At 38.7% G+C, this 25,777-nt stretch overlaps 1 protein-coding gene across 4 annotated transcripts in view; it reads left to right on the top strand.

Moving 5' to 3' along the window:
* KIF13B (kinesin family member 13B) overlaps positions 1–25,777 on the top strand; it is a 126,676-nt gene that overhangs the window by 68,489 nt on the left and 32,410 nt on the right. For all 4 annotated transcript variants that reach the window (XM_083828642.1, XM_083828640.1, XM_083828641.1 and 1 more), the window contains exons 13-31: positions 476–610; positions 2,543–2,673; positions 3,753–3,839; positions 4,967–5,157; positions 5,998–6,208; positions 7,306–7,468; positions 8,495–8,641; positions 9,127–9,276; positions 9,917–10,045; positions 11,630–11,800; positions 12,718–12,875; positions 14,233–14,365; positions 15,343–15,489; positions 18,129–18,158; positions 20,030–20,129; positions 20,458–20,584; positions 22,121–22,176; positions 23,479–23,603; positions 24,358–24,534. In XM_083828642.1, the coding sequence (XP_083684768.1) occupies positions 476–610; positions 2,543–2,673; positions 3,753–3,839; positions 4,967–5,157; positions 5,998–6,208; positions 7,306–7,468; positions 8,495–8,641; positions 9,127–9,276; positions 9,917–10,045; positions 11,630–11,800; positions 12,718–12,875; positions 14,233–14,365; positions 15,343–15,489; positions 18,129–18,158; positions 20,030–20,129; positions 20,458–20,584; positions 22,121–22,176; positions 23,479–23,603; positions 24,358–24,534 (2,568 nt within the window). The remainder of the gene's footprint in view (positions 1–475; positions 611–2,542; positions 2,674–3,752; positions 3,840–4,966; positions 5,158–5,997; positions 6,209–7,305; positions 7,469–8,494; positions 8,642–9,126; positions 9,277–9,916; positions 10,046–11,629; positions 11,801–12,717; positions 12,876–14,232; positions 14,366–15,342; positions 15,490–18,128; positions 18,159–20,029; positions 20,130–20,457; positions 20,585–22,120; positions 22,177–23,478; positions 23,604–24,357; positions 24,535–25,777) is intronic.

Below are 25,777 nucleotides of genomic sequence, written 5' to 3'. Positions count from 1 at the left end.
GCAGGTTGTCAGTTTTTTGTCATTTTGATTTCTAGGGAATAAAAGATGGACGTGGAATTTGGCTTGGCGGGGAGTTGACTTAACTTGTTGCTTTTTAGCTCGAAAGAGAAGATAAAGGGCTGTAGAGATGGCTCTGGAAGCACTTGCTGTTCCAGTGAGGTCATGGAGAAGCTCCCACAGTAGTGCAGTGTGCTGTGCTCAGCTGTGGTCATTTTTCACTAAAAGGGTGCAAACACATGAGCCCATGGCACGTAGCACTCTGAGTCCAGAGGTAGAAGGACCGGAGAAATTACAGATATCCTAATGTAAACCTTGATAAAATTAAGGCTTTTGTATCTAATCATTGCATAAGAAAGAGCTACCTTGTTCAGGAGTAGCTGTCCCTCGTTTTGTCTTGTGGTTTTGGGCAGGTAGGAGTGCATTTCCTACCTCAGTCATCAGTCAGCCTAATTTTGTGATGGCCACTCTCCTGCAGGAGCGTCAGAAACAGTTGGAAAGCCTTGGCATATCGCTGCAGTCTTCTGGAATAAAAGTTGGGGATAATAAGTGCTTCCTGGTTAATTTGAACGCAGATCCAGCTCTCAATGAACTTCTGGTGTACTATTTAAAGGTAAAAATAAATATTGATATGTATATATTTATTTATTTAACAGAAGTGGAACTCTAATGCCATTGGCATAGGTGTACTTAGGGAATGTTATAAAAAATGCATATCTGAAGCATTCTCTGCTATTCACTGCTTGATTAAAAGTAATCTGAATACAAACTTTTTATTTCAAATTTAATTGTTGCAGAGGAAGGTCTGGGGGGTTTATTTTTATATATATTTTTTTATCTTTATATATGTAAAAAAATGTAGAGGTGTTTTCTGTCATAAATTGTCTTCTGTTTTCCAGATATCACAAGGTTTTACCCAAAAAAAGTGATTTATATAAAAATGTGGTCGTATCAGTAATCAGCTTGCTTCCACATGTGTAATCAGAGTACAGACTTCAGTTTATAAAATACATTTCTATTCTTTTATACACAACTCACCACGAGTGAAAATCGAGTTCTGTTCTGCCTTAGCACTTCTGCTGACAAGCGGTCCCCATTACTGGTGTTAAACATAAACTGTGTAACACAACTTTTGGACTTTGCACCGAAACAGCCGGGCAGCTTGTTCTGGTGTAACAGACTTTGCAGATGTGGTGTGGAGACAGGGAGCGAATGAGATGCAGATCTTTTTAAGTCACATTTTAGAATACAAGCTCTAAAAATTTAGCAGCACAAAAACTTTGGCAGTCTGATCTTCACGTTAAATCATTCTCTTTGAAGTGGTGCGTAGTAACTCTCAAAGCAGCCACAGAATTAGCAATGGGGCCGCAAGATGGGTTTGTTTCAACCTGTCTTCCTATAAAAGAAGATGTGTGATCTTCTTTTATATCAGTCATCTTATCATTGCTCCGTGATATCTCAGTAAAAGCACAGGAAAAGTTTTCATTGTTTTCTCTGCTAAAAAAAAAGACAAAAGAGCTGAGGTTTTGGGAGAACACGTAGGTGTCCAGAGTGTCACTCAAGCTGCTAAACCAGCTTCAACACTGACAAATATTGAAGCAGAACCGACTTTTTGTGATGTTTATTGTGATTATATGATTATATGACAAGAACACAGTGAAGTCAAAGCCTGTTCAGAAGAGGCCTTAACCCATCAGTACCAACTGAAAAGTCTCAGGTGGCACCATGATACTTACCCTTTCTAGAGAAAAATCCCTTTGCATGGGATAGGGCTTGTGTGTTTCAGTTTATTTTTATTTTTTCTTTAATTTTTCTTTTGTTTTGGATAACATGAGTTCATTTTGTTGGGAATTATGGCGTAGAAACCTCCTGAGTTTTGAAATTCTTTAGATAAAATGACTTGTACCTGTTTTGCCTAAAATCCTGAAATTAAGCTCTCACTTCTTAGAGTAGATATCTTGCCTGCATTCTCATTAATACTGAGCTCCAAACGTACTCATTCTTATAAAAGCACTGAATAAGAACTTCATCCCACTTATCTAAACTGTTGTATCTGTTTCTCAACAAATGCTGAGAGGTGCCTCAAAAACAAATAGATGAACAAATGGAGTGATTCTTCCGCTGCCAAACTTCTTGTGCCTTGAGTACTTTGGGGATTTACAGAGGATAATCTAGATGGAACCTGTGCAATAACCGTGGGTCTAACCACCACGAACCTGTCTTAATTCCTCTTTAAACTCCTTTATTCTTTTGGCTTCTGCAGTGTCCTGAGGCACTGAATTCTGCAATTTAATTATAGGAACTTCTTCATTTTTGGATCTAACTGTTGCCTGTAAAATTTCCTGTGTGCTCCTTACTTGTTGCTGTAAGAAATAGCGGGGATTTGTTTGCAACGTTTCATTGTCTTTTTTTCCCTTTGCAGAAAGTATTGAACAGCTTTCAAATTTTAGAATTAGATGAGAAGATCTATCCAGAAGGAGAATGGATTAGTTAAAACTAGTGAACCTTTGCAGCCCATTGCTAACGCCTGAATTAATTTTCACAGGAGCACACGTTAATAGGATCAGACAACTCTCAAGATATCCAGCTATGTGGAATGGGAATTCTTCCTGAACACTGCATTATAGACATCACCCCAGAAGGACAGGTTATGTTAACACCTCAAAAAAATACTAGGTAAAGGAACAAAATACAGTTCTAGCTGTGTAATAGCTGTAGTTTTATCTGGTATTTTATGAGCAGTGGGCAAGAGGGTAACCAAAAAGGGATGTTTTTCCAGATAATAAAAGTAAGAAAATTCTACCTCTTGTATTCTGCTTCTAGGCTTTGTTTGAGTTATCTACCTTTCTGTTAACTCACATATTTCATTCTAAAGAGATTTCTTTCAGTAATGGCATTTATAGTCTGCTTTCAAAGAGAGGATGAGTAAATTGCATATGCTTTCAGCAAGTCGATGTGCACTGATTTGCAGCTGTGTAGATTTAACTCTATCAAAATCTGAATTAATTTTATAGGAAATCTGTTGATATGCAAAAAGCAGCTGAAGCATTTGTTGCTTTATTTGATTAAGTAGCAGTACTTGAAAAGCAGATGGTATGTTCAAACTGATCACAAAATGACATGCATCGTCAGCATCTCCAGTAATTTATTGTTAGGTTCACAGAATTCGAGAATTTCATTTTCATCTTGGTTCATAGTTGGTCCTGCAGTGAGCAGGAGCATGGACTAGATGACATCCTGAGATTCCCTTCAAATGTGTTATCCTGTTTTGACTGATCCCATTTTCAGGCTTAATCTAACTCTGAAATAAAGTAGTTTCTTATTACTCAAATTAGGTTATTGTCTTTAAGCTTTATATATACCAAAAGTTCTCCAATGCCATATTCGAATATTTGTATTTTGTGTCTGTATTTCAAAGTAGAGTGAAAACTACTTATTTGCAGTGACATCTCTTTCAGGCCTCTCATTTTTAAGCCCTAATTGTACTCCCCAGACGTAGCTGTCATAATATCCATCCAAAAGTAGTGAATGCCATAGAGCTTAAGCAATCAAAAGAAGCTGAGTTTAAGGAGTTTATGAAGCGGCACAGAGTAGATGAGTGAATTTTCTGGGGATATTTTGCCTGTTTGTAATCCATAACCCCGTTTTCCTACCTTAACAAGCTACAATAAAGCAAATGGTACTGTAACAAAATAAATAAAAATTCAAAAAGCTTTCTATTGGTGGCTTTGCTTTAGCTTGTTGTCTTTTCACAGGACGTTTGTAAATGGTTCTGCTGTTATGGGTCCTATCCAGCTACATCATGGAGACAGAATACTGTGGGGAAACAACCACTTTTTCAGGTACAAAAGATCTTAAATAAATTGCAAGTCTGAACCAGTTTTTTTATTATTATTATTATGAACATTGAGGTATAAGGAAAAGTAACAATGGAGCACGCAAGCTGCAGGAGGAGGTGATTTCTTTTTACTTTGAGATTATAAAGGCAGTGCTGATGAGTGGATGTTCTCGAATGCTGGATGTCATAGCAACTGTGCATAATTTTAATTTCAGAGCAATAGGTTGACGTAACTTCTTATGTGTTCAAGGGAAAGTAATCTTACTGATGAGGACCTTGCTATCGGTTATCAGGACTGTTATCTCACTGAGGAGATTTAATTCTTGAGGTGGTAACTTTAATTTGGTTCGGTAACGAAGAGTGTTGTGCAATTTGGCATCACGCTAATACTAAGCACCCTCTTTTCCATGACGAAAATATCACACCCAAGCTTTAACTCGGATAGGTTGCCTTTCAGATTTAGCAGCTAAGGTGTTAGATATGTGACCGATGTTGTACAGTGATCTCAGTCTTACAAGGTCGCTGTGTTCTCCCTTCCTTGGAGTTCCAGACTCCAGGTGAGACCTTCCTGTGTCAGACAGGATCGCTGGCAGATGTTTTCTGTTTTCTGTGAAGGGCTGCATGTGTGAGAGCCTGGTCTATAATTTAAAACATAATTGTTTTCTTTTATGCTCAAAAGAAACATCCTCATAAAAAATGAGATATGATTTCATTATTGCCTCTATCTTATTTATGTATTTGTGTTTTTGTTTATATATAAAATACAGAATACATAAAATACATTATTCAGAAGTATATAAGATATGTAATACAAATATATATTTAAAAACATTTATTTTTATATTTCATTGCCTCTAAATTCTTTAGCTATGGGAAGACTGAAAAAATCATGGTTATATAAGCTATATGATTAGTATTTTCAGGTGCTCTGCATTAGTAGAGTATAATATAAATTAGTTTGCCTTGAAGTCCCTTATTTACTCTGAGGAAAATTTCGCAAGATAAACAGATTTCAAAAGGGAAAAATCGACTTATTTGGGTAACCTACTTAATTTAAATCATTTTTTTAAGCAACCCATTGTTTCAGTGTTGATCAGTTAATAGCTTAAACATTTTCCCCTACTTCTGAAGGCTGAATTTGCCAAAGAAGAAAAAGAAGTTGGATCACGAGGATGAGGAACGATACAACTCTATGAAGTACAGTAATAGTGCTGAGCAGCTGGATGTGGATGGAGACAATTCCAGTGAAGTGTCTAGCGAGATTAACTTCAGCTATGAATATGCCCAGATGGAAGTCACTATGAAGGCACTTGGTAGTAATGGTAAGAAGCAACGAAAAATTATTGGAAATATGTACAGAATATGAGGTTACACCTTCAGGGACTCTTTACCGCATGCTCTTCCCCTTGCACCTTCCTACTGGAGAATTCTTCTTGTGAGTGACTCGTCGTGGCCATTTTTGCACTGGAGGGGAAAAACACCACTGCAGAATGTTTTGTTTGGCAGTTCTTGTTGAGAAAAAAGCCAAAACTGGAACACTGGTGGAACTGCAGCCTCAAATCAGGGTGTTTTCACTTCACTGTTTATTTTTCTTGTGTTATGTCTCGCTCAGGCATTAAATGTTGTGATTTCTGTCTCTGAAAGCACATTCTTTATTTTTTGTGGTCTTACACAGCTGCTCCGGAATGGCTTTATTTTGGGACGCAGGAGGAGGTTTTTTTCAGTGTGGTCTTTCCCTTTTCAAAATTCTCTTAAATCATTCATCCGATGTGTTCTGGCAATGTTTATTTTGCTTCATGTTCAACAACATTTTTAAAATATGCCTTACAACAAAAACATACTCTCTTCTTCCTCTTATGTGATATAGTGCTTTGTTTACTGTATAGGACATACTTCACCGTGGATCTCAGTGGGCCATTGCAGCTTCTAAAATGGACCACTGTAGATCTAGATTGGGGAAGCAAAGTACCAAAATATAGTAATTTGTACCTTGCCCAAGGTCATATGGAATATTTGTAGCAGAACCTGTGAAAGAGTTCATATTTCTAAGTCCCCGCTCCCTGCCACATATTCATGACATGACTTTTTCCATTTAATTTTATGCTTACTAAGTATTTGACCCCCAGAAGTACTATCTTCTTCATTTTTCAACATCTACCTAGATCCAATGCAGTCAATCTTGCAAAGTCTGGAGCAGCAACACGAGGAGGAGAAGAGATCTGCACTTGAACGACAGAGACTGATGTATGAACATGAACTGGAGCAATTACGAAGGCGATTGTCACCGGAGAAGCAGCATTTCCGCAGCATGGACAGGTTCTCCTTTCATTCTCCCAGCGCTCAGCAGCGTCTACGACAATGGGCAGAGGAGAGGTGGGTAATCAAATCTGACTATCAGGAGCGTTCATGTAAAGTTCTTTAGTGCCAGTCAATTTTGTAAGACTTAAATTGCATTGCACACCTCTTCCAGCTTTCTGAGAAGACTCCTGCAGGATGCTGGGGAGGACTGAGTGAAAATATTAATCTAAACCCAATCAGACCATTAATTCTGAGGAAGATTAGAACGGAGGAGTGTCTGTTTTGTTGTTAAGGAGAAACTCTGTCCTCACCAGCATTAAATATGAGTCTCTTCTGTGGATTCATGACAGCTGCTGGAACGTTGTTTTTCCAACCGACTTATATCCATATGTCTGACCTGGGCAGGTTCTGGCAGCCAGAAGAGTGCAGAAAGAAAAGGGAGTAAAGGAATGGTAAAGGAGTTTGATCCAGAGCATTGCAGGAACTGTGTAACAACCACAGAGGGGCCACAGTCCTCTCCCTCTTCCTAGACAATTGCACTGAGGATAATTTCTTCTGTCTCTAAATGGTCTTTGCCAGTATTACTGTCAAAAAGAGCAGCTGCAGGAGGAAGATTAAACTCTCCCTAAAACAAGGAGCATGGCGAAGATGTTGTAATGAGAAAACAGAAACCCAATTTAAATAGCTTAAGAAGCATCTTCTGAAATAGAAAATACTTGGGGCAGTCTAACAAGGTGTTAGCTGTCTGTTTGGAACATTTTGTGGTCCCAGATTGCTGCACTGCACAGTTGTCTCTCTGATACACTTGCCTGGGAGGCCAGTGAGCAAGTGGGTCATGGGCTTTAAATAAATCTTTCTCTGTAAGACAGAACATCCACATCTGTGGTGGGAAAACTCTGGAATAAGCCACACAAGTGCTGACTGTTCAGCAGATGCATGGAGAAGTCTCTAAAGCTGGCAATATGCTAATGTTCATACTACTAAATTCATACAGATAATCTTTTTTTTCCCCAGAGGAAATGCAATTTAATTTGTTGGATTTGTGTGTTAAATAGCTGAATGTCGACTCCTTCGCTGTCAAGTGATCTTGTGCTTCGCATTCAATTTCAATACCTAAATGCCATGATTTTTTCTGTCTCCCCTCCTCCCCCCAACAAATTGCCTTCTTTTAGAGAAGAAATGTTGACCCACAGCCTGAGAAAGCTGCGAGAGCAGATTGTTAAAGCCAATTTGTATGTGAGAGAAGCCAATTTTATTGGAGAGGAATTGGACAAGAGAACAGAGTATAAAGTCACCCTCCAGATCCCAGCTTCCAGCCTTAATGCTAACAGTAAGGTAATGTAGCCGTAATGGAACTAAATCTTTGCTCATTACGTTTGCCCCTCAGAGTTCATACTTGTCTTGTTCTGACTCTGATGGTCCAAACAGTTTGCCTTTGTATTCACCTGCATTAAACATGGCTGAGTTAGCGCTAGCTACGTCTTTATCTTATTTAGTTACTGTGGAAGTGTTATGATATGCTAATTTACTGATAAATCTTACCGTGCAAGTCCTTTCCACTGATGAAGTTTTGCTCATTTGCTTCTGTTGCAGAGTGGTAAAACCCATGTAGATTAGGTAACACCTACCTCACCTATTTGCCATCGCTTTATAGGCATTTGCCTTTCCATCATGCTAGTGAGGTGAGAAAATGCTGTCGTCCCCATTGTACAGGGAGAAGCTGGAGCAGAGAGGATTTGGATGATTTCTTCCAGACATCTTAGAAATTTTGAAAGGAGGGAACTGAACCCAGACTTCCCTGTTGCAAGCAGGCTACCTAAGTTGTCTTATCCTTTCTGTTCTTGAGGTCAGCTCAAAATCTTGGTGCTAGTAAAGCTGTCATTAGTACAGTAGATGTATTTTATCCCAGGACTAGAATTCTTATCTGTTGCTTTAGAAATGTCTCTCGTTTACTTGTTTTTCTTGCAGTCTTCTGGCATATCTAGAAACAAGATGGTAAAGAGTATTATGTGTTTGCAGAGCTGAAAAGTTGCAGAGTGAAGTAACCTTAGCTAGAACTCTAAGATACTGTAAATTCAGAATATTTGTGAAATGCTTAAATGTTCCTATTTATAACATCTGTGTGAGGTGAGGATCCACGGAAACTACTGCCCGTGGGATGAGACGCTGCAGTTAAACTGAATGTGAATGTACTGTGACAGCCAAACAATCTGTCACACTTGCATTTGTTGATTAAGCTGGAATAAAAAAAAAGAAATCCCAACTATTTGCAGAGATGCTCCCAGTTTTCAGTTGCTCTAAAACTATTTTTCATTGTTGTGACACAGGTTCTGCATTAATGCCTCTTTACTTGTTTCTCAGAGAGGTGCAATTCTCAGTGAGCCTGCCATTCAGGTGAGAAGGAAGGGGAAAGGCAAACAGATTTGGTCACTGGAGAAGCTAGAGAATCGACTAGTAGATATGAGGGATCTTTACCAGGAGTGGAAAGACTGTGAGGAAGACAACCCAGTAAGTAAAAATTACTCCAGTTACATGCCAGTAGAAATACATTCCTATTAACTTTTTTGTTTAATTAGATGTGAGGAAGTCTTCTGGTTCAGGAGGAGTGGTGGTGGAGAGAGGGAGGGAAAAGACAAAGAGGTAACAGGTTTCCTGAGGCTTTTTTTTTCCTGAAGCAATCTTCAGTATTCCATCAACCCTTATCTCGTCACTTTGATGCTTGTTTGCACAAATAGCTCAATGCAGTAAGTAAACACAGTAGGAGTTGGGGTTCAGACTGACTTCTTTGGATCTGACACTGTTAAAAAAAAGAGAACTTGCTGAGGACAGGCCTTATGCTCTGTGCAAAGTAAAAATCAAGTTTCCATTCTTCTTGTGACCTAATCTGGCCTCTTGCTTGTGCCCCTTTTTCTTTTGTTAGGCTAGTTCTGTGACACTTTGGAAACTGTTGTGAAAAGTTTGTTTTTCTCACATTATTCTGAATTTGGTTGAAGGTGATGAGAGCTTACTTCAGACGAGCCGATCCGTTCTATGATGAACAGGAGAACCACAGCCTTATTGGAGTAGCCAACGTTTTTCTTGAGTGCCTGTTCTACGATGTGAAGCTGCAATATGCTGTTCCAATCATCAATCAGAAGGGAGAGGTTTGTTATTCTTCTATAATCTATCCTTACTCAACTGTTTAATTACAGCTTGTGGATCTTAATACCAGTAAATGATAAATATTTTCCAGTTTCTTGTGCTAACAATCTGGGATTGTGCAAAACCCACAATACCTTACTAGAGTTGTTTAGGCTCCAAATCACAGTGTAGTGCCTGTGAAAGGAGAAAGCACCCCAAAATACTTGGTAGAACCAGCATGAGATATAGCTCTGCTGCCTTTCACTGACTGTCATCAATTATAGACTCTTAAATACCATAAGAAAAAATTCAAAGGCAGCTAGAGAATACATACTCTGTGCACTCTGTCTCACGTGCACTTTGCAGACTCTCTAGAGACTGATGGGATGGTGAGTGAGACTACAGCATGCTGTTCCCAAAGTCACTCTAGTGACTGATTTTTTTATTTATTTTATTTTTAAATGCTTTTACAACAAAGGCTCTTCAGTTTTTGCTCCAAGCATTCTTAGTCTGGCTGCATTTCTTAGTGCTATAAATGCATAGTGCAAGACGACAGGAAGGAAGATGTCTGCTGACAGACAGCAGTAGTTTTAGTTATCTGAAAGGGGTTGAATATGTCACTGTTCTCTGGCAAACAAATAATTTGTACTCCTTTTTCATCAGGTATCCGGACGTCTCCATGTTGAAGTTGTTCGGGTGAGTGGAGAGATAGACGACAGGTTGGTTGGAGGTGAGGATAGTCCAGAGAATTCCAATGAAAATGACACTCAGGAGAGAAAACTTGTCTGCAGGGTGAGTTCCAGATATATCCCAACCTCGTGAGTAACCTTCTCCCTTTTCATCCCATCTTAAAATAAAGAAGTCCCTGGTGTATTGGCTTCTGGACATTAGATACCTCTTTGTAACCTGGTGTGCACTGCTCACTTCCAGTATTCGGCTACACAGGCAGAGTCCTGACTCTAAACTTGTTGATAGACTACATAAAACTGTACTGATGTTTCAGGATTTTAAAATTAAGAAATAATAATAATAAAAAGCTGTGCCTTAGTGGCATGTACAGAGCTTAGTACTTTGGCTGTATTTGTTTTCATGGCCTTTTGTTATGTCCCGGGGCCCAGCATTTGTCCTGAAGTACTTCTGTGTGGTCTTTTCTCATAATATTTTGTTTCTTAAGTGGCTGAAATAATGCAAGAGAACTAGATGGTCTTTGTTCCCTTCAGTCTCCATGATTTTTTTGAAGTCTGCAAAGTATTCATTAAACTATATTTATATGCATGCAATCTTACCCCAGACAGTTTTCTTGTATTCTTAGAAAACATGGAAGACTTGTGTACCAAGAATGAAGCTGCAATATCTAAATCAAAAGCAGTCATGGAATCTGATAAACTCCCTTTGTTCTGTGAATGTCTCTCTGTCTTATATTTTGTGAAACATATACAGATGTGTTTATTAATAATAAACAGTAAGTTAGCAAGAAGGATCTACTACAAATTCTGAGTGGTAGTAAAATGCAAAGTAGGCCAAGCTCCAAACAAAAACAAAAGAGGGAGGCAAAAAGCACTAGAGGGAGTAAAAGCTAAACTTTGCTGGCTTCTAGACAGTACAAACAGTTTGAGAGTAACAGTGCTTTTTTTCCACTTGCTATCCTGTCCAGTAGAGCCCCACGTGCTTACAAGCAACACAGGGTGAAACATTCTCCTGAGGGTCATGAGCGGTGCCTTACCAGAGGAGTCTAACTCACTTGGTCTTAGTATGACAGATGGAGAATAGAAATGTATAAAATTAAATGTTGTTAATATGATGGTTGTGTTTAGAACAGAAGGTGTATTCAAAACATTCTTTTTCTATTTGGCCTACATGTTTAAAAAAAAAAAAAAACAAGAAGAAGAAGAAGGTGGCAGAACGGGGTGACTTCTGTGTTGTTGGGGCTATTTTTGCGTTACTTTTAGCATCACATAAGGACAAGTAGTATCTTCAAATAAGGAATTTGCAGAATAAAGGAGCCCACTTTGGTAGAAGAATGTGATTTTTCATATGTTATTAAATTATAATGTTCAGTGCATCTCTCCATTATAAGGAAACAAAAGGGTTTAGCGAGTTTGTAAAATTCATCCTGCTAGTTTTTATTCCTAAGAAATTTGTGCTTGGTGACATCTAGTGGCAGCGTTCAACTGATGCACTCAAAATATTTTCTCCAGTGTATATCAACGCAGAAATGCACTACTTGTAAAACTTTCTTTTCCCCCCAATTTTTTCTTAGTTATCCTTTGTAGGGAAACAGAAAAACGTTGTTCTAACAAAGGAGCTTTTTAAATCTATGAATACAATTTAATACTGATGAATAAGTTCATTTCCTTTGCTTCTCGTCTCCTCTAGATCAAAATACTTCAGGCAACAGGTTTGCCTCAGCACCTCTCCAACTTTGTGTTCTGCAAATACACGTTCTGGGATCAGCTGGAGCCAGTTAACGTTGCACCTGAGGTGGATCCTTCCTTATCTCCCATCAGCAAGGAGCCGCGGTGCATGGTTGTCTTCGATCACTGCAACGTAATTTTTTTTTCTATTTTATAAATGAAACTGTAGCAGGCAAAGCAGATTCATGCTTGCATAACACTGTTAGATGCTTATTTGCTCTCCTTATTATACTTTGCGGGGCTGATACCATTATGCCATTTTAGTAAGAACTTGAAACCTCTTCAGAGACCTTATACTGTACAGTTCACTTGTACAAAAATCACTGAAGATGATGAAGGGGATTAATGAAAGAAAGCAGTCTGTTTGGCAAAGAGACTTATGTTAGTTTACTCAGTACAAATACAGCTGAGAGTGAATGGAAGTGTGATATCCATCTGAGTATATTTTATATCTGTATCTGATTGCTTACCCTGCACTGACATCAGCAAAGAGAAACAAGCAATTCTGGGACACGATACCCCTCATCCTAATGTAGATGTTGAAGTTAGGTCAGGTATCTTAGAACAGGATATTTCTTTCTTTTGACTTTAGAACAACTAAATAAGTGGAGACATCTTCAATAGAGATGTCTAAAGTCAGGTTAGATGAATCCCAGACAATCATCCGAGTTCTCATCTTGTTCTTCCTCTCATCTGTTATTACACTGAGCAGTTTATTCCACTTACTTGTTAAGTAGATATAATATCTTCTGATGAGTTTTAAATTTGATCCTAAATATTAGAATATTTGATTATATTTTATTTATATATTTTTAAGATTGGATCAGGACTTGGAACAGCATGTGGTCATTTTTCAGCTTGTTACGGACTTTGATTTTCAGCCTGTTTTTTTGCCTTGCATCCTGATTCTGCAAATGGAAATGACAGTTCTTCCTTTCTTCTGTATTGTGTCTCAGGCACTACATCCTTATATTAAAGTCAAGACAGAAAGTCTCTAAGCCTAAGTCAGTGTTGTGTGGTCACGGTCATTAACCAATTTGTCACTTGCAGGAGTTTTCTGTAAATATTTCTGAAGACTTCATGGAACATTTGTATGATGGTGCTTTGGCAATTGAAGTATATGGGCACAAGCAGAGTGGTGACCGGAAAAATCCAACCCTGTGGGATTTGGGAATAATTCAAGCCAAAACACGAAGCCTTCGTGACAGGTAAATACAGAAACTAGGTCATTGGTTTAAAATTCTGAAGATCACTGTCTGAAGGGCCTAATTTTGAAGCAGTTTGTGATAAGTAGTCAAATTTTGAACTGAAGAAAACTGAGCAGGTGTGTAAGACTATGTCTGTTAGACTATTGTAGATAGACTATTGGGAAAATACCATCAGATGTGTCAATAGGTTTGTAAAAAAGTGAAAGAGGAGAAATGCTCATCCATGTTTCAAATTAAACATGGTAAAACTCCAAAGACTTGAAAGTCCCTTTTATTTAGGCAAACCCATGCACATTAGTAGTGGTTTTAGGAAAGAGCAGAAAATAGGAAGCTGAGTATTTTCTGTTATATTGCTATGCTGGCCTGAGCCAGATAGAGCTATCAAGTCTAAACCAGCAAGATGGTTGTTCTGACTGTGCAATGATGTATTCAAGGTCAGACTCCTGTTCATTCTTGGCCATGAAGTGTTATCACTGTAATGCTTCCATTGGAAGAGCTGTATTACTAATTACTTCAACTGGAGTAAATATACAACAGTAGAGTAATTCAGGCTGAAGAGGGTTAGTTTTTTGCTGGCATCCATTTGTTATCCCCAAAGTAAGCTTAGTAGTATTTTCTTAAATGTGAGTCATTTTGCCTCTCCTATTTTAGAAGACAGCTCTGCCCCTTACTTTATTGGCAGTTATTTCTCTTTTTATTTCCAGCCTAAGATTGTGTTGAACATGTTGAGTATTAAGCCATATATGGAGAAATTTAAATGAAAAAATCAGGCAAACAGAAGCTGGAAAAGGGGTGTTATAAAATAGTGAGTTACGTTTGGTAGCTGAGTAGTACCTCTTTCCTTCTTAATTTTGAGTTAGTAAAAAGTGTCCATAAGAATTTAAGCGCTTGGAAAAATTTGAGAGAAGCCGGTAGTATGATGAAATTCAGGAAGGTGTTTTCAATCTTGGGAGCTTGTGAAACGATGTCATTTTTTCATTCTGGTATCTTCTGTATGGACTTGATTTTACTGACAACACTGGGCTTCTGTGGCAGTAGTTGAGACCAGAGCTTAAATATTAGAATCTAGTGGAATTGGTTTTTGTATTACAACTAAGAAAAGGCTTATTTCCGATGTTTGACTACAAGGGTTGTCAGTAAAATTTATAAGCACTGCACAACTAATAACCCTGGGTGGTCACAAATGGCATCTACAGAAGTGTTCTTTCACTTCTTCAATCTGCAGTCTGGGCCAGGGATTGGCTTTTTCTTTCCTTCTCTCCTTTTTTTTCCTTCTTTCCTTTTCTTTCCTTCTCTCCTTTTCTTTTGGTTTAAAAAAGGAAAAGACAAAAGAAACAGCATTTGATGTGTTTTGCAGGTGGAGTGAAGTAACCCGAAAAGTCGAACTCTGGGTTCAAATTCTAGAGCTGAATGAGAATGGGGAGTACTGCCCGGTTGAGGTGACTCCTGCCAAGGATGTATGCACAGGAGGCATCTTTCAGCTCAGACAGGTACAGTGGCATGTGCAGGATTTCAGCTGTGAAAAGAGTCTGCAGGAAGCTTAAGAAGCCTCTAGGTTTTTTTTTATGGCAGAGGGATGGTGTCCAAGGAACTGTCAAGCTTAGACACAAAATATGATCTTGTGTAAGTGGAGTCCCTCTGTGTTTTATGAAACTCCCAGTGTGCACAAATTCTCAAGTAAAGATGATCAAAGGGCTACCTGTAATCTTTTTACTATGTTCTGTTACCTGTTCTGTGGTGGTGTCTGGTAGAAACTGAACTTTTTTTTTTTTTAAGAGGTCCAGAAATCCCCCTTCTTTGATCTTTTCAGCCAACTACTCCTTTTCCTTTGAATTCTACAGGCATTAAATTGTTAATGCTTAACTGAGCACTTAACATTTTCAGTGACAGGCTATTGCCAAGATAACGCTCGGAATTAGTAAAGGTTAGATACAGGCTGCACCTCTGAACTCCTCAACTCCTTTGATTTTTTTTCCTATGGATTTTCCTAAGGAACAGTTACTTTGCTGCATTGATAGCATCAGCAGGTGGGTAAGAATTTTCAGTCAAGGAAACCAGAGTCAGGAAGAGTTCTCTTAAACAGCTCCAGTAGCTCACCAAGTTAGAGTATTTTCTTTCCTCTTCTGTGGGTGGGGAGGAGATCCTATTCTCAGCCTTCAGAAGTACTAAAAATACAATCCTCTAATTGTATGTTTTGAAAATCCACTAGAAAAAGTAAACTGAATTGCTGAATGCTGATTTTAAATACCTAAATCCTGTAAACAAATCCTTGCAACAGAAGGGGTGTCTCCTGGATACTGGGTCATTGAGATTGCACTACTCACCACTTTGTTCTTCACGTGATAATACAATATTGCTTGCAAATGACTGCCAGTAGAGGTCTCTCTGTCATTAAGCTTTCAGCATTTTATACCTTTTTTTTTTTTTTTTTTTTCCCTCAAGTATTTCAAATTGTTCTTTTGGGCAGGGACAATCTCGAAGAATTCAGGTTGAGGTGAGATCTGTACAGGAATCCGGGACCTTACCACTGATGGAGGAATCGATACTATCTGTGGGAATTGGTTGTGTTCAAATAAAACATGCCAAGTCACAAAAAGTGCCTGAAAATTATCAGGTAAGTCTGAATGTTTCTTAGCAGCAACCCGTATTTCCAAGACATATGAAAGCATTAAACGATGTCCCAAGTTTGCTGCAATTGGAAGCAACTTCATTGGTTTCAAGTTTTTGGTTTATTTACGTCAGGTAGGGGAATGATGAGAGGAGGGCATTATTGAACCTGCTACAAAAGCTTGTAAAGCAACAAGAAAAACTGTCAAAATTGCTTTGATGGTGGTATTGTGGATTATGCAGGATAGTCTAAATCCAAATCTTTCAGCAAGTGTTGTGGAAGATCTTCCTCTTAATCAAAAATCATTTTCCATAACAAAAAAAATATTTGTAGTGCTGTCTTCTCTGTCTCTTCTGGGGTGTTTCCTATCCTTAAAAACAGCACGGCTTTAGCACACCATTCAAAGAAGGAAAGAAAAAAGCCCAAATTCCTAAAATTCTTTTGGAGTTTGTCCAGTAGATTTTGCTTCAAATATTAGATGCAGCAGCAATTTTAAGTAAGCATTCAAGTTAGAGTGAATCAATGGAACACATATTCAAATAGTGTGTGTTACAAACATCAGAATTGTGTTGGCACATATTAAATGTTGCCCATTTTCTGATGACCTCAGAAGCACTGCATCTCATCGTAAAGTGCAAGGATTTTGATCTGGTTGTAGGGAGCATGCTTGACCTGGTGCTTATCTGATGGCTTATGATGATGGCACATTGGCTCACTTGCCCTTTTTTAGAAGCTTGTCTTCTTGTGGTGCTCCGACCTGTTTTCTAGTGCGGTGCTACTTTTTCCCTAGCAGCTAAGTTAAATAAAATTCAGTCACTCAGAGCTAGCAAGCCAAAATCTAGTGCAACAGAACAATCAAGTCTGTGGATTTGCCTGATTAGCTGCCCTGCTTGAGGTAAGGCCAGCTAAATGCCAAGTTGATTTTGGGACTTCTCCCAGCTTTCCATAATGCTTACCCTGTTGACAGTATGATTCAATGTGTGTCTGCTCCTCTTTTTTGCTTAACCAGAATTGTTTTTCCCTTTGTGAGGTCTGAAGTAGTTGGCTTTGTTGTTGTCTCCTAACCTGGGGGTTGGACCCAATGATCTTTCGAGGTCCCTTCCAACCCCTACAATTCTGTGATTCTGTAACCTCGGCAATCCCTTGCCTCTTGTGTGTCAGGATCGTATTAAAGGGATTTTTTTTCCACCTTTGCAGAAATCTCACTTTTTAGAATATCCTAGGCAGATTATTGCTTTTATTTCCCCATTATGCCTATGACTGTGACTCTGCCTGCAAGTTTCCTAGCTGCCCTCCCATCACAGCAGTTCCTGATACCCATGTCCTATACAGCAAGGATTTTTTTTTTCTTTCCTACTTCTGAACCGAGCAAGTTTTTTAAGACACTCTTCTCTCCTGAGGCAGAATGATGATTATTTCTGGCAAATTTGACTTGAAAGCTGTGACTGTTACGCACCCAACACATACACACCACTTACCCAGATTTGTAAGGGAACGAGTCCCAGGTGAGCATGCAGTCTGTCTCACCCTATTTCTTCCCCATTGAACTTCTGAGCTGTTGGCCAGTTTCAACCGTATCAGGCAGAGCTGGCAGTGCACATAATAGTAAATTCTTTCAAGAAGAAAGACTTAAGCTCCCCTTGAGGGAGAGACTACTGAGCTCTCTCTGATACTGATAACCCACATGGGAAAGAGCTATTGAAAAACATGTTTTATTAGTTCTGCTGCTTACAATAGCCCTCTGACTCGAACATCTGGATTTTTAGTCCCCTTATTAGCATTTCTTTATCTCAAGTCAATCACTATCTGTGGAACGTGAAAGATTTTCTAAAGGACTTGAGCTAAGAAAATGCCTCTTTCTATATGGCTTTTTAATTTTAGCTTAGCTAAGTTTTTGCTTTCATTACTAAGATACAAAAGTAGGCTCCAGTGGCTTGTTATTACTTAAATAGATGAGTAATCGCTCAGGATTGGAGTCCTCGCTGCTTTCCCATTCTCTGTGCAGGAGTGGCAGTTGTGCTTACTCTCACTGCGAATGGTTCTGCTGCATGTCAAGAATGAAAGGTGGTGTCTCCCGTCAGAAAATAATGGAAATCAAAACATCTAAGGTCTACGTCGTGGCTGCTGGCATGGCAGACAGTTATTCTACCTCCCTAGCAATTAGCTTAAATGTTTACATTTTTCTCCTCTAAATGCTACAGCAAACTTGCCTTGAATCCTTTGTGTTAGACTTTGATTTCCAGTTATTTCCAACATAAATATTTAACTTTCGCAGATAAAACAGCAGATTTTTATTTTTCTGTCCCGGATCAACAGGTTTCAAGTTGTTTCACTTTACCACCTGTCTCTTTCTAAGGGCAGTTTGAATATTCCACTTTCTTCCAATTATGATAAAGTCTAATAACTTTATTTCTGTGAAATTCTTCACTTATTTATCAGTTGGATTGGTTTAGTTTGTGTTTAGACCAGCAGATAGCAGCAAATCTTTGGGATGTCACTGTGTTTTCATTCTATGGCCTCGCCATTGCTAAGCTCAGACTTTTACAGGAGACTGCTAATATTACTTAAATTAGTAGCACTTTTTGCATTAAGTGTTTCCTGCTGTCAAAAAAATTAATGGCATGATTTTGCATCTTTTGGCCTAGGAAGAAGAGGATGAAATGGACAGTTACCAGGTAAAAATAATTTCTTATTACAAATTCAGATATTCTCAGTTAGAGAGACATGTTAGAAGAGGAACAGGATTTTATCTTTGCTGTATCTTTGCTGCATGTAAAGAGCCTTTCCTCTGAAGAGACTAAAAGCTTGAGAATTGCATAGACCATTATGCTACAAAGCCGTATGGTGGATTAGAGAGGTAGAAGGTAAAGAACAACACACCTTTAACCATATTTCCAAAACAAGATCCAATTGTGTTCCCTTTTCTGTTTCGAGAGAAGGAGTCCTCCTTTTTGACAAGCTGTGGTTAGACTGAGATTGTCTGCGTTAAGAATGAGATTAGGAACAGTGGCGTTGAAGATGCAGTCAAAATACTTCATGCTGTTTCGTATTATGAATGTGCTATTTATGAGACCCGGAATATACTATAATCAACCCTTGGGCCAGCAAGGGGGATTCTGTTCCTAGGGCCCTAAGATGGCAGGGAAAAAACTACTTGAAATCAGCCCGGTGATTTTTGGTTAATGTATGTAATGCCACTGTAACGTGAGCCTTACAGGAGAACTGATGAGGTACAGTATCTGTGATATATTTTTCATCTTCTTGTGAATAACTTTAACAAAAGCACATCATCATCGTTGTAGATCTCAACTTCGTATAATGTGAGCGACAAGAGATTTAGGTTTAATGCTTCCTGACAGGTTCCAGCATTCTTGTAGGGGTCTGCAGGTGAGCAATACAAACGTAGTTTATAGTCTTGCAGCCACCCATTTTCCTTGACAAAGTGTTTGTTATAGTTTGATGTGGAATGAAACTGAGCTGCTATTGCCATGAAAGACGCTTCCCTGAAGGCATCCCAGAGCGGATAGCTCATCGTTGTGGCACTCAACATACAGCATGCAGAGTATCATACATCATTTCTGAGCATTTCTGCGCCACAGACAAATGAACTCAATGTTCTTGCAGATGCAGAGGTGTTTTTTGAAGGACACGGGCATTTAAAAATACGTGAAAAGGCTCAGGCACAAATGCCCTAACTGGGGATAATGGCATGATACGGGGTTAGGAGCAGATTCCTAATATAAGGCTGCTGAACACTGAGCATGAATGGTGAGCTGTGAATATGGACAGGGGGTTCCAGCTTTGCCACAAGGTAATGGTTAGTCAGTTTTAGATTAGATTTAGGGCAAAGAAGATGGGTGAAGTGAAATATGCTCAGCTAAGTACTGGGTAGCACAAAATAGAGAAAAAAATGCCTTAAGCTGGCAAGCTAACAACACTTCAAATAAGATGTGGAAAGTTAAGGAACTGAACCACTGAGGAAATGCTGAGAGAACTGAGGTTGTTTAGCCTTGAGGAGAAGATTTGGCTCAGAGGGATCTTGTCAGCCCTCCCTTACTCCGCCATGTAAATGAGAGGGTGTAAGAAAACAGAGCCAGCCTCCTTGCAGTGATATCCAGTGCAGGTACAAAAGGCAGCGAGCCTCCACTTCAACAGAAGAAACCTTTTATTTTACCGTAATGGTGGTCAAACACTGGAACAGGTTCCCCAGAGAGGTTCTGCAGCTTCCATTCGTGGAGACAGTCAAATCCCAGCTGGGCACGTGCCCACGCAAGCTGCTGTAAGCGAGCCTGCTTTGAGCACAGAGCAGGATTAGACAACCTCCAGAGGTCCCTTCCAACCTCAGCTATTCTGCATTTCTCTTTGGGTTGTGCTCTACAAAAGGAAAGCATAGAGAAGAGCAAAGTGATTCATCAGAGGTCTGGTCTGTCTTACCTGATTCTTTGGTACAAGATGAGCAATAGGGTTGAGGAAACATGTAAGCCACAAATAGGAAACGCTGGCTTTCCAGGGTCAATATTTAATATGACTTCTTTCCTCTGTACAGGATAGGGATTTGGAGAGGCTCCGTCGGAAGTGGCTGTGTGCCTTAACAAAGCGTCAGGAATATCTCGATCAGCAATTGCAAAAACTCGTTGGGAAGCCTGGTAAGGAAAATGCTATTAAAGGTAAAAACAGCGATAGGTTGAGAGACATGCACAGACACTTTTTGACTTAATATATTGTAAGATAGAAAAGAAGGCAATGGAGAGTTGAATCTCTGAGCTCACCACCACTTGGCTTTCAGTGAAACTAAGTTAGAGAAGCCTATGTAAGATTTTATTGTTTTATTTACGCTGTGTGCTTCTTTGTGTGCTGAATTTCGGAACAGAGTGGGTTTTATTCTGTTATGATGGTATAAGATCATCGACACATGGTAAAGGCAGCGTGTAAGAAATGCTCTCTATTGTCCTTACTGACATCCTGCTTCTCCAGATAAAACAGAGGACGATGCGGATCGGGAGGCACAGCTTTTAGAGATGAGGCTAACACTCACCGAAGAAAGGAATGCGGTGATGGTGCCTTCTGCAGGCAGTGGGATCCCTGGAGCTCCAGCAGAGTGGTATGAACATACATTGCCATATGCAAGAATGGATATAAAAATGATGCACGGCTTGTTCCTGGCTTGGATTGTTGCCATTTCTTGCTTTCCTTAATCTGGATTCTGTACACTGCATGAGCAAAGTTGTTAAAATTAGGGCGACTGCTTAAATTATTTTATTAGGCTGTGTATCTGAAATCCAGAAATGCTATTTAGTAAACGATACTGTTATTGATCAGAGTGTAATTATGACCTTCTGAGGAAACGGAATCAATATTTATTACCACTGCACTTACCATTTAAAAAAATTAGCTAATATGTTAATTACCTAGTTCATTCACTTAAAAGGCTGCTCTGTCATAATAAAAATGCATCTACAGGAGCATTTTGTTGCATTCCTGGTTTAAGCTCAAAGTCTGTTTAGTCAGCAAGTGTTCCATGTAATTTTCTAAACATTAAAAATAGTAAATTACGCTAGACTGAGCTTGCCATACTGTAGCAGCTGTGAGTAACAACTGCAGATAAGGAAGTAAAGCTGTTTAGTTTCAAACCTCGTTTTCAGTTGCTTTCAACTTTCTGCAATGTTTTTCTGAGCAAAACTCTAACAGTATTTATAGATGGAATTGAGTGTCGTGGCGTTTTAAGCTGAGGTTTGTTAAAATTAGTACTTCTGAAACATAAAAATGGCAAAAGATTTATTGGAGACATTCACATTAAAGTATTTGACTAGGTTTGAAAACAGTAGAGCTGCAGGAAACATACTTGAGGAAGAATCTATTATGAATGCATTTGCACCAAAGGAAGTGTTTGGTGTGACTCCAGCACCAAAGTACACATTAAATAAGATTCCAGCCTGCTCTTGTTCACTACAAAATTCATTATGTCCAAGTTTGCCATGAGATGGCTACAGCCTTTCTACAGCTAAGATTGCAAAAAGGCATCTTTTAAAACGTCTTCAGTGCTTCATATTACATCTTAGTACATCATTAATGTTGTAGCTTTAAAATACAAGGCTACAGAATATTCAATATTATAAACAAACAAAACACCACCTATGTTATCTCTTCATCCACCCTGTGAAAGTCATGGCTTATGCATCCCCTTGGACTCTCAGATATGTTTAGCAAGACAGATTAGCAATTGTGCAGCATCGATAGTAGCTTAAAATATTTGCTGCTGGATATTCTGACCAACTCTGTTGTCTTCACTGATATCAATAATGCAGAGGGGTTTGCATTTAATAAATGTGTATGTCAGAGTAAATAAACTTAATTTTGCTATTAGTGTTTTAGAGGGAGAAAACATTTCTGAAAGCAGAGGTCAAAGAATATAATAATTGTAAGAGAGCTGGTATAAAAGAAGTATCAATTTAGTTGAGTCTCTCTGAATCTGCAACAGTAAATTAAAATAAAGCTGTTTGCCAAGGTTATCATTGGTCTGACTTGGAATTGTAGTTGTACTGAATGTAATATACTGTGAGCTTGTATCATAAAGTACGTGTGCTGGGTAAATCTGCTTTAATTTAAATGCCGCCATTGTCACTGTCTTGCATTTTAGGACTCCCGTGCCTGGTATGGAAACTCACATTCCTGTTATTTTCCTCGACTTGAATGGTAAGTGGTTCTTAAAAGGACAGAGTACTTTGAATCAAACTTTGTACAACCCAAGATATTATAGAATTTAAGCAAGCTAATAAAGTGAAGAAATGCCTGGAACGGCAGGTAGATTAATTTGAAACAGCACATTTTTCACTGAACCGTATCACTTAATGTTTCAAAACATACAGCATTATTTATGGAAGGAACCGGGCATTTTGGTAATCCTACTATTTTGCAGATATTTAATATGTAAAAGAGAGATAGTAAAATGAGTCTACCTGAGAAGGTGAACATCAGTAGATGGTGCAATGAAAACTTAATCATTAGGAATTCTCCTTCCGAGGTCTTGCAAGGATATTACCCTGGTGCTATGTAATGTCTTTCTCAGTCCATTAGAAGAAAATGTGAAGTCACTGGTAGTAATGTCTGCATATCAAAAATAAATGCTATGATAAACTCAAGTTTATCTTACACAGTGCAGTCTTCTGTATTTCCTTAATGTATGTATATTTTAATGCATTCAAATACAAGCTCCAGTTTGAACAACATGCTTAGTAGATACTTTTCTTGACTATAATTTTCCCATCTGTGGTACATCAGCAACCCTAGATAGACCAGGGAGCCAGCAGTGCTTAATCGGTTGAAGAAATCCTTGCTATGATGTTTAGAAGAGGGTTAACACTTGGATTAGAAGCATCAGGTGAGAGAGGAGAGGTGGCATTCTGCCTGTGGTGATGAGGTTTTTGCTGCAATGCTCTACATTTATGGCTTATTTACCTCAAAAAGTGTATTGATATATCAAAGGGCTTCAGAGAGGAGCTAGTTAATAATTCATTAACAGTGAGGGACTCGAGCCAGAGCAGGTTGAGCTTGTTCTCGAAAACGATGCTAAAGATTTAATCATGATCTAAATGTACCATACTTTTACTTGTCCAGCCAGCAGCTTTCCTTTATTTCAAAAAAAAAAAACCAAAAAAACACCTAAGTAATTATGCCAAGCAATGTACTTGGTTTAATTGAGCAGCAGTGCTCAAAATATACCTGTGGGCAAGGAAGGGGTATTTACAGCTGGGGGATTTTCCTGTCCAGTGGAGAACTTCATAAGGCACACTTGAGTCTGCACTCCCAAATTTTTGTGCACAGTTCTGTATAGAAACGGTTCTGTTTGAAATGGGGTGAGCTTCTCTTGTGCAGGTAGAGTATAAGGAGCCAAGCTGCAGAGGTGGAAATGTGAATTCATGAATTGTTGGATGGATGTTTTTAAATAGGATAATTGCGTTGTCTCTCCTCACCTTCTGCATTCCCTTTTGTTTCCAGCTGATGACTTCAGTTCCCAAGATAACCTTGATGACCCAGAAGCAGGTGGGTGGGATGCTACCCTTGTTGCAGAAGAAGAGGAGGAATTTTTTGAACTGCAGATTGTAAAACATCACGATAGTGAGGTAAGCAGAGGTATAGACCAGTATATTTTAGCTCAGGAGTCTTTTAATTGTTCTCTGTATATATTAAGATATGAAGATAACGCGTCAAAGATGACACACAAAGTATACAATGCTTGTTTCTTATAAAAATGACTTTTTTTTCTAAGGTATATTTGCTTGGAGTTGAACCGTAATTCAATTGAGTCTTCCTTCATCTAAACCCAAACATTACAGAAGGTTGAAATTCTGAATGTGTGTTTGGGAAAGAAAAAAAACAAAGCAAAAACAAACAAAAACCAAAACTCCTCAGAAAAGCAGAGGATATTCAGCCTTCAGCTGAAAAACAAGCAATCTTAACTATGGTTATGGTTAACATATTTAGCTGTGTGTTGTGTAGTGTGATGGAAGATTTTCACTGCAATCTCAGTTGCTCTCTGGTTTATCTCACTAAAGGCCAAATGGTCCTGTAGTTCTGCATATTTTAAAATTTATTTGCAATGATCTTGGGTATTCAAAGATCTTTTTTTCAAGAGGAAATGTTCCAGAGGTTGAGCAAGTTGGCATTTTTAATCCCAACGTCTTCATTTGGCAAACTAATCTTGATTTTTAAATGGCCTCTTCTAAAGTGCATGGATTTTTCTTCATAGGGAGTGAAATGGAGAAGCTGACTCTCAAAATTTATGTATTATGTATTTTTGTTAATTATGCTTAATTAATTACAGTTAATTATACACCTAATTATGCTTATTAGAGGATACATTTTTTTCCTTCGCAGGTGAAAGTAGAGGCCTCGTGGGATTCCACAGTCCACGACTGTATCCAGCTCAGCAAAGGAACAGCAGCAGATGAAAGAGTTTACCTTATTGTGAGAGCCACCGTCCAGCTCAGCCATCCTGCGGAGATGCAGTTGGTGTTACGCAAACGCATCTGTGTCAATGTTTATGGCAGACAGGTATAGCTTCTGCAATCCTTCCTACTTTCACTCTACCCTGTGTTTATCGTTGCTCCAAGAGGGGAAGGCTGTGGTTTGTGCAAAATGCTGCTGCTGTGTTTTCTTGTAGCTGCCTTCCTTTCTACCTGAATGAAGCAACATATTAATGGTTTGCACAGAGGCTTTAGGCTGCCAAGTAAATTTCATAGTGTCTTTTTTACTGTGACTGATAATACAGCTTATTTAAAAGGTTCAATGGCAATTTAGTATAAGATTCGGTATTATTTGTATTAACTATTGACTAATTGCTTTATTCCCGATCACTGAAAAAAGTAGAAAGAGTTAACTTGTTATGAACTTGCGGTTAATGTTTTGCATAAACTGTGCATCAGAATAAACATGTTTCCTTGCTCCTATAGTGCCTTCACACGTTACTGCTAACTATTTCTATTTATATATCCAGGTATTTAGAGTTAAGCAAGCAACAGCTGGAGCAGAGCAGAGGTCCCTTTGTGTAATTTCTCGAAGTTAATCACTCTTGATCTTCTACGTTTTCCTGTTGCTTTGTGCTCTTGATACTGTGTAGGTGAGAGCAAGGTGCTCGGTAAATGGAAAGCAGAAGATATTATTCCATTTATGGCAACATGTCCTGAAACATATTTTATTCTTGAGAGGATGGTGAGGAAGAAGAGAGTTTATTCAGCATTGTCTCAGAATCCAGCTTCCCTTAGCAGGGATGATGACAAAGCAGGAAGCCTGAATTGTTATTCTATTTGCACATCTGTAGTTAAAATCAAGAGCAAAATTCTATTTGCACATCTGTAGTTACAATCAAGTTAAAAGCAAGAGCAGAAGAGGTGTGGTCACACCCAGAAACCGTGTAGGCAACTCTAACCTGCTTTTAGGTTAGAAATAGAAGAACTGCAGCTCTCGATGCTTTGGTTAGTTAACAGCTATTTCTCAGAAAGGGAACAGTGATTTTTTTTTTTAATAATACACAATGGGAGGAGTTTATTCAATAGATGGAGCCTGCCGGTAATTATAATTGTGTTAAGTCTTCATTAATTCTGTTTTCTACAGGCTTAGTCAATGATTTTTATTTTTTTTTACTGTTATCCAACACAGAATCTTTCTTGCTAGCTTTCTGGCTAGCTTTCTTGCTAGGTTTCTAAAAATCCTCGTCGATAACCTTTTCCGGGTGTTTGTCTCAGCAGCATCTTTGAATGACTCATCTCTGCATTAATTCAACAGTCCAGTTCTTAAC

This window comes from Anser anser, assembly GCF_964211835.1.
Source record: "Anser anser genome assembly, chromosome: 3".
Lineage (NCBI taxonomy): Eukaryota > Metazoa > Chordata > Aves > Anseriformes > Anatidae > Anser > Anser anser.
Note: the sequence above shows the minus strand (reverse complement) of the source record. Positions and strands in the feature narration are given on the sequence as shown.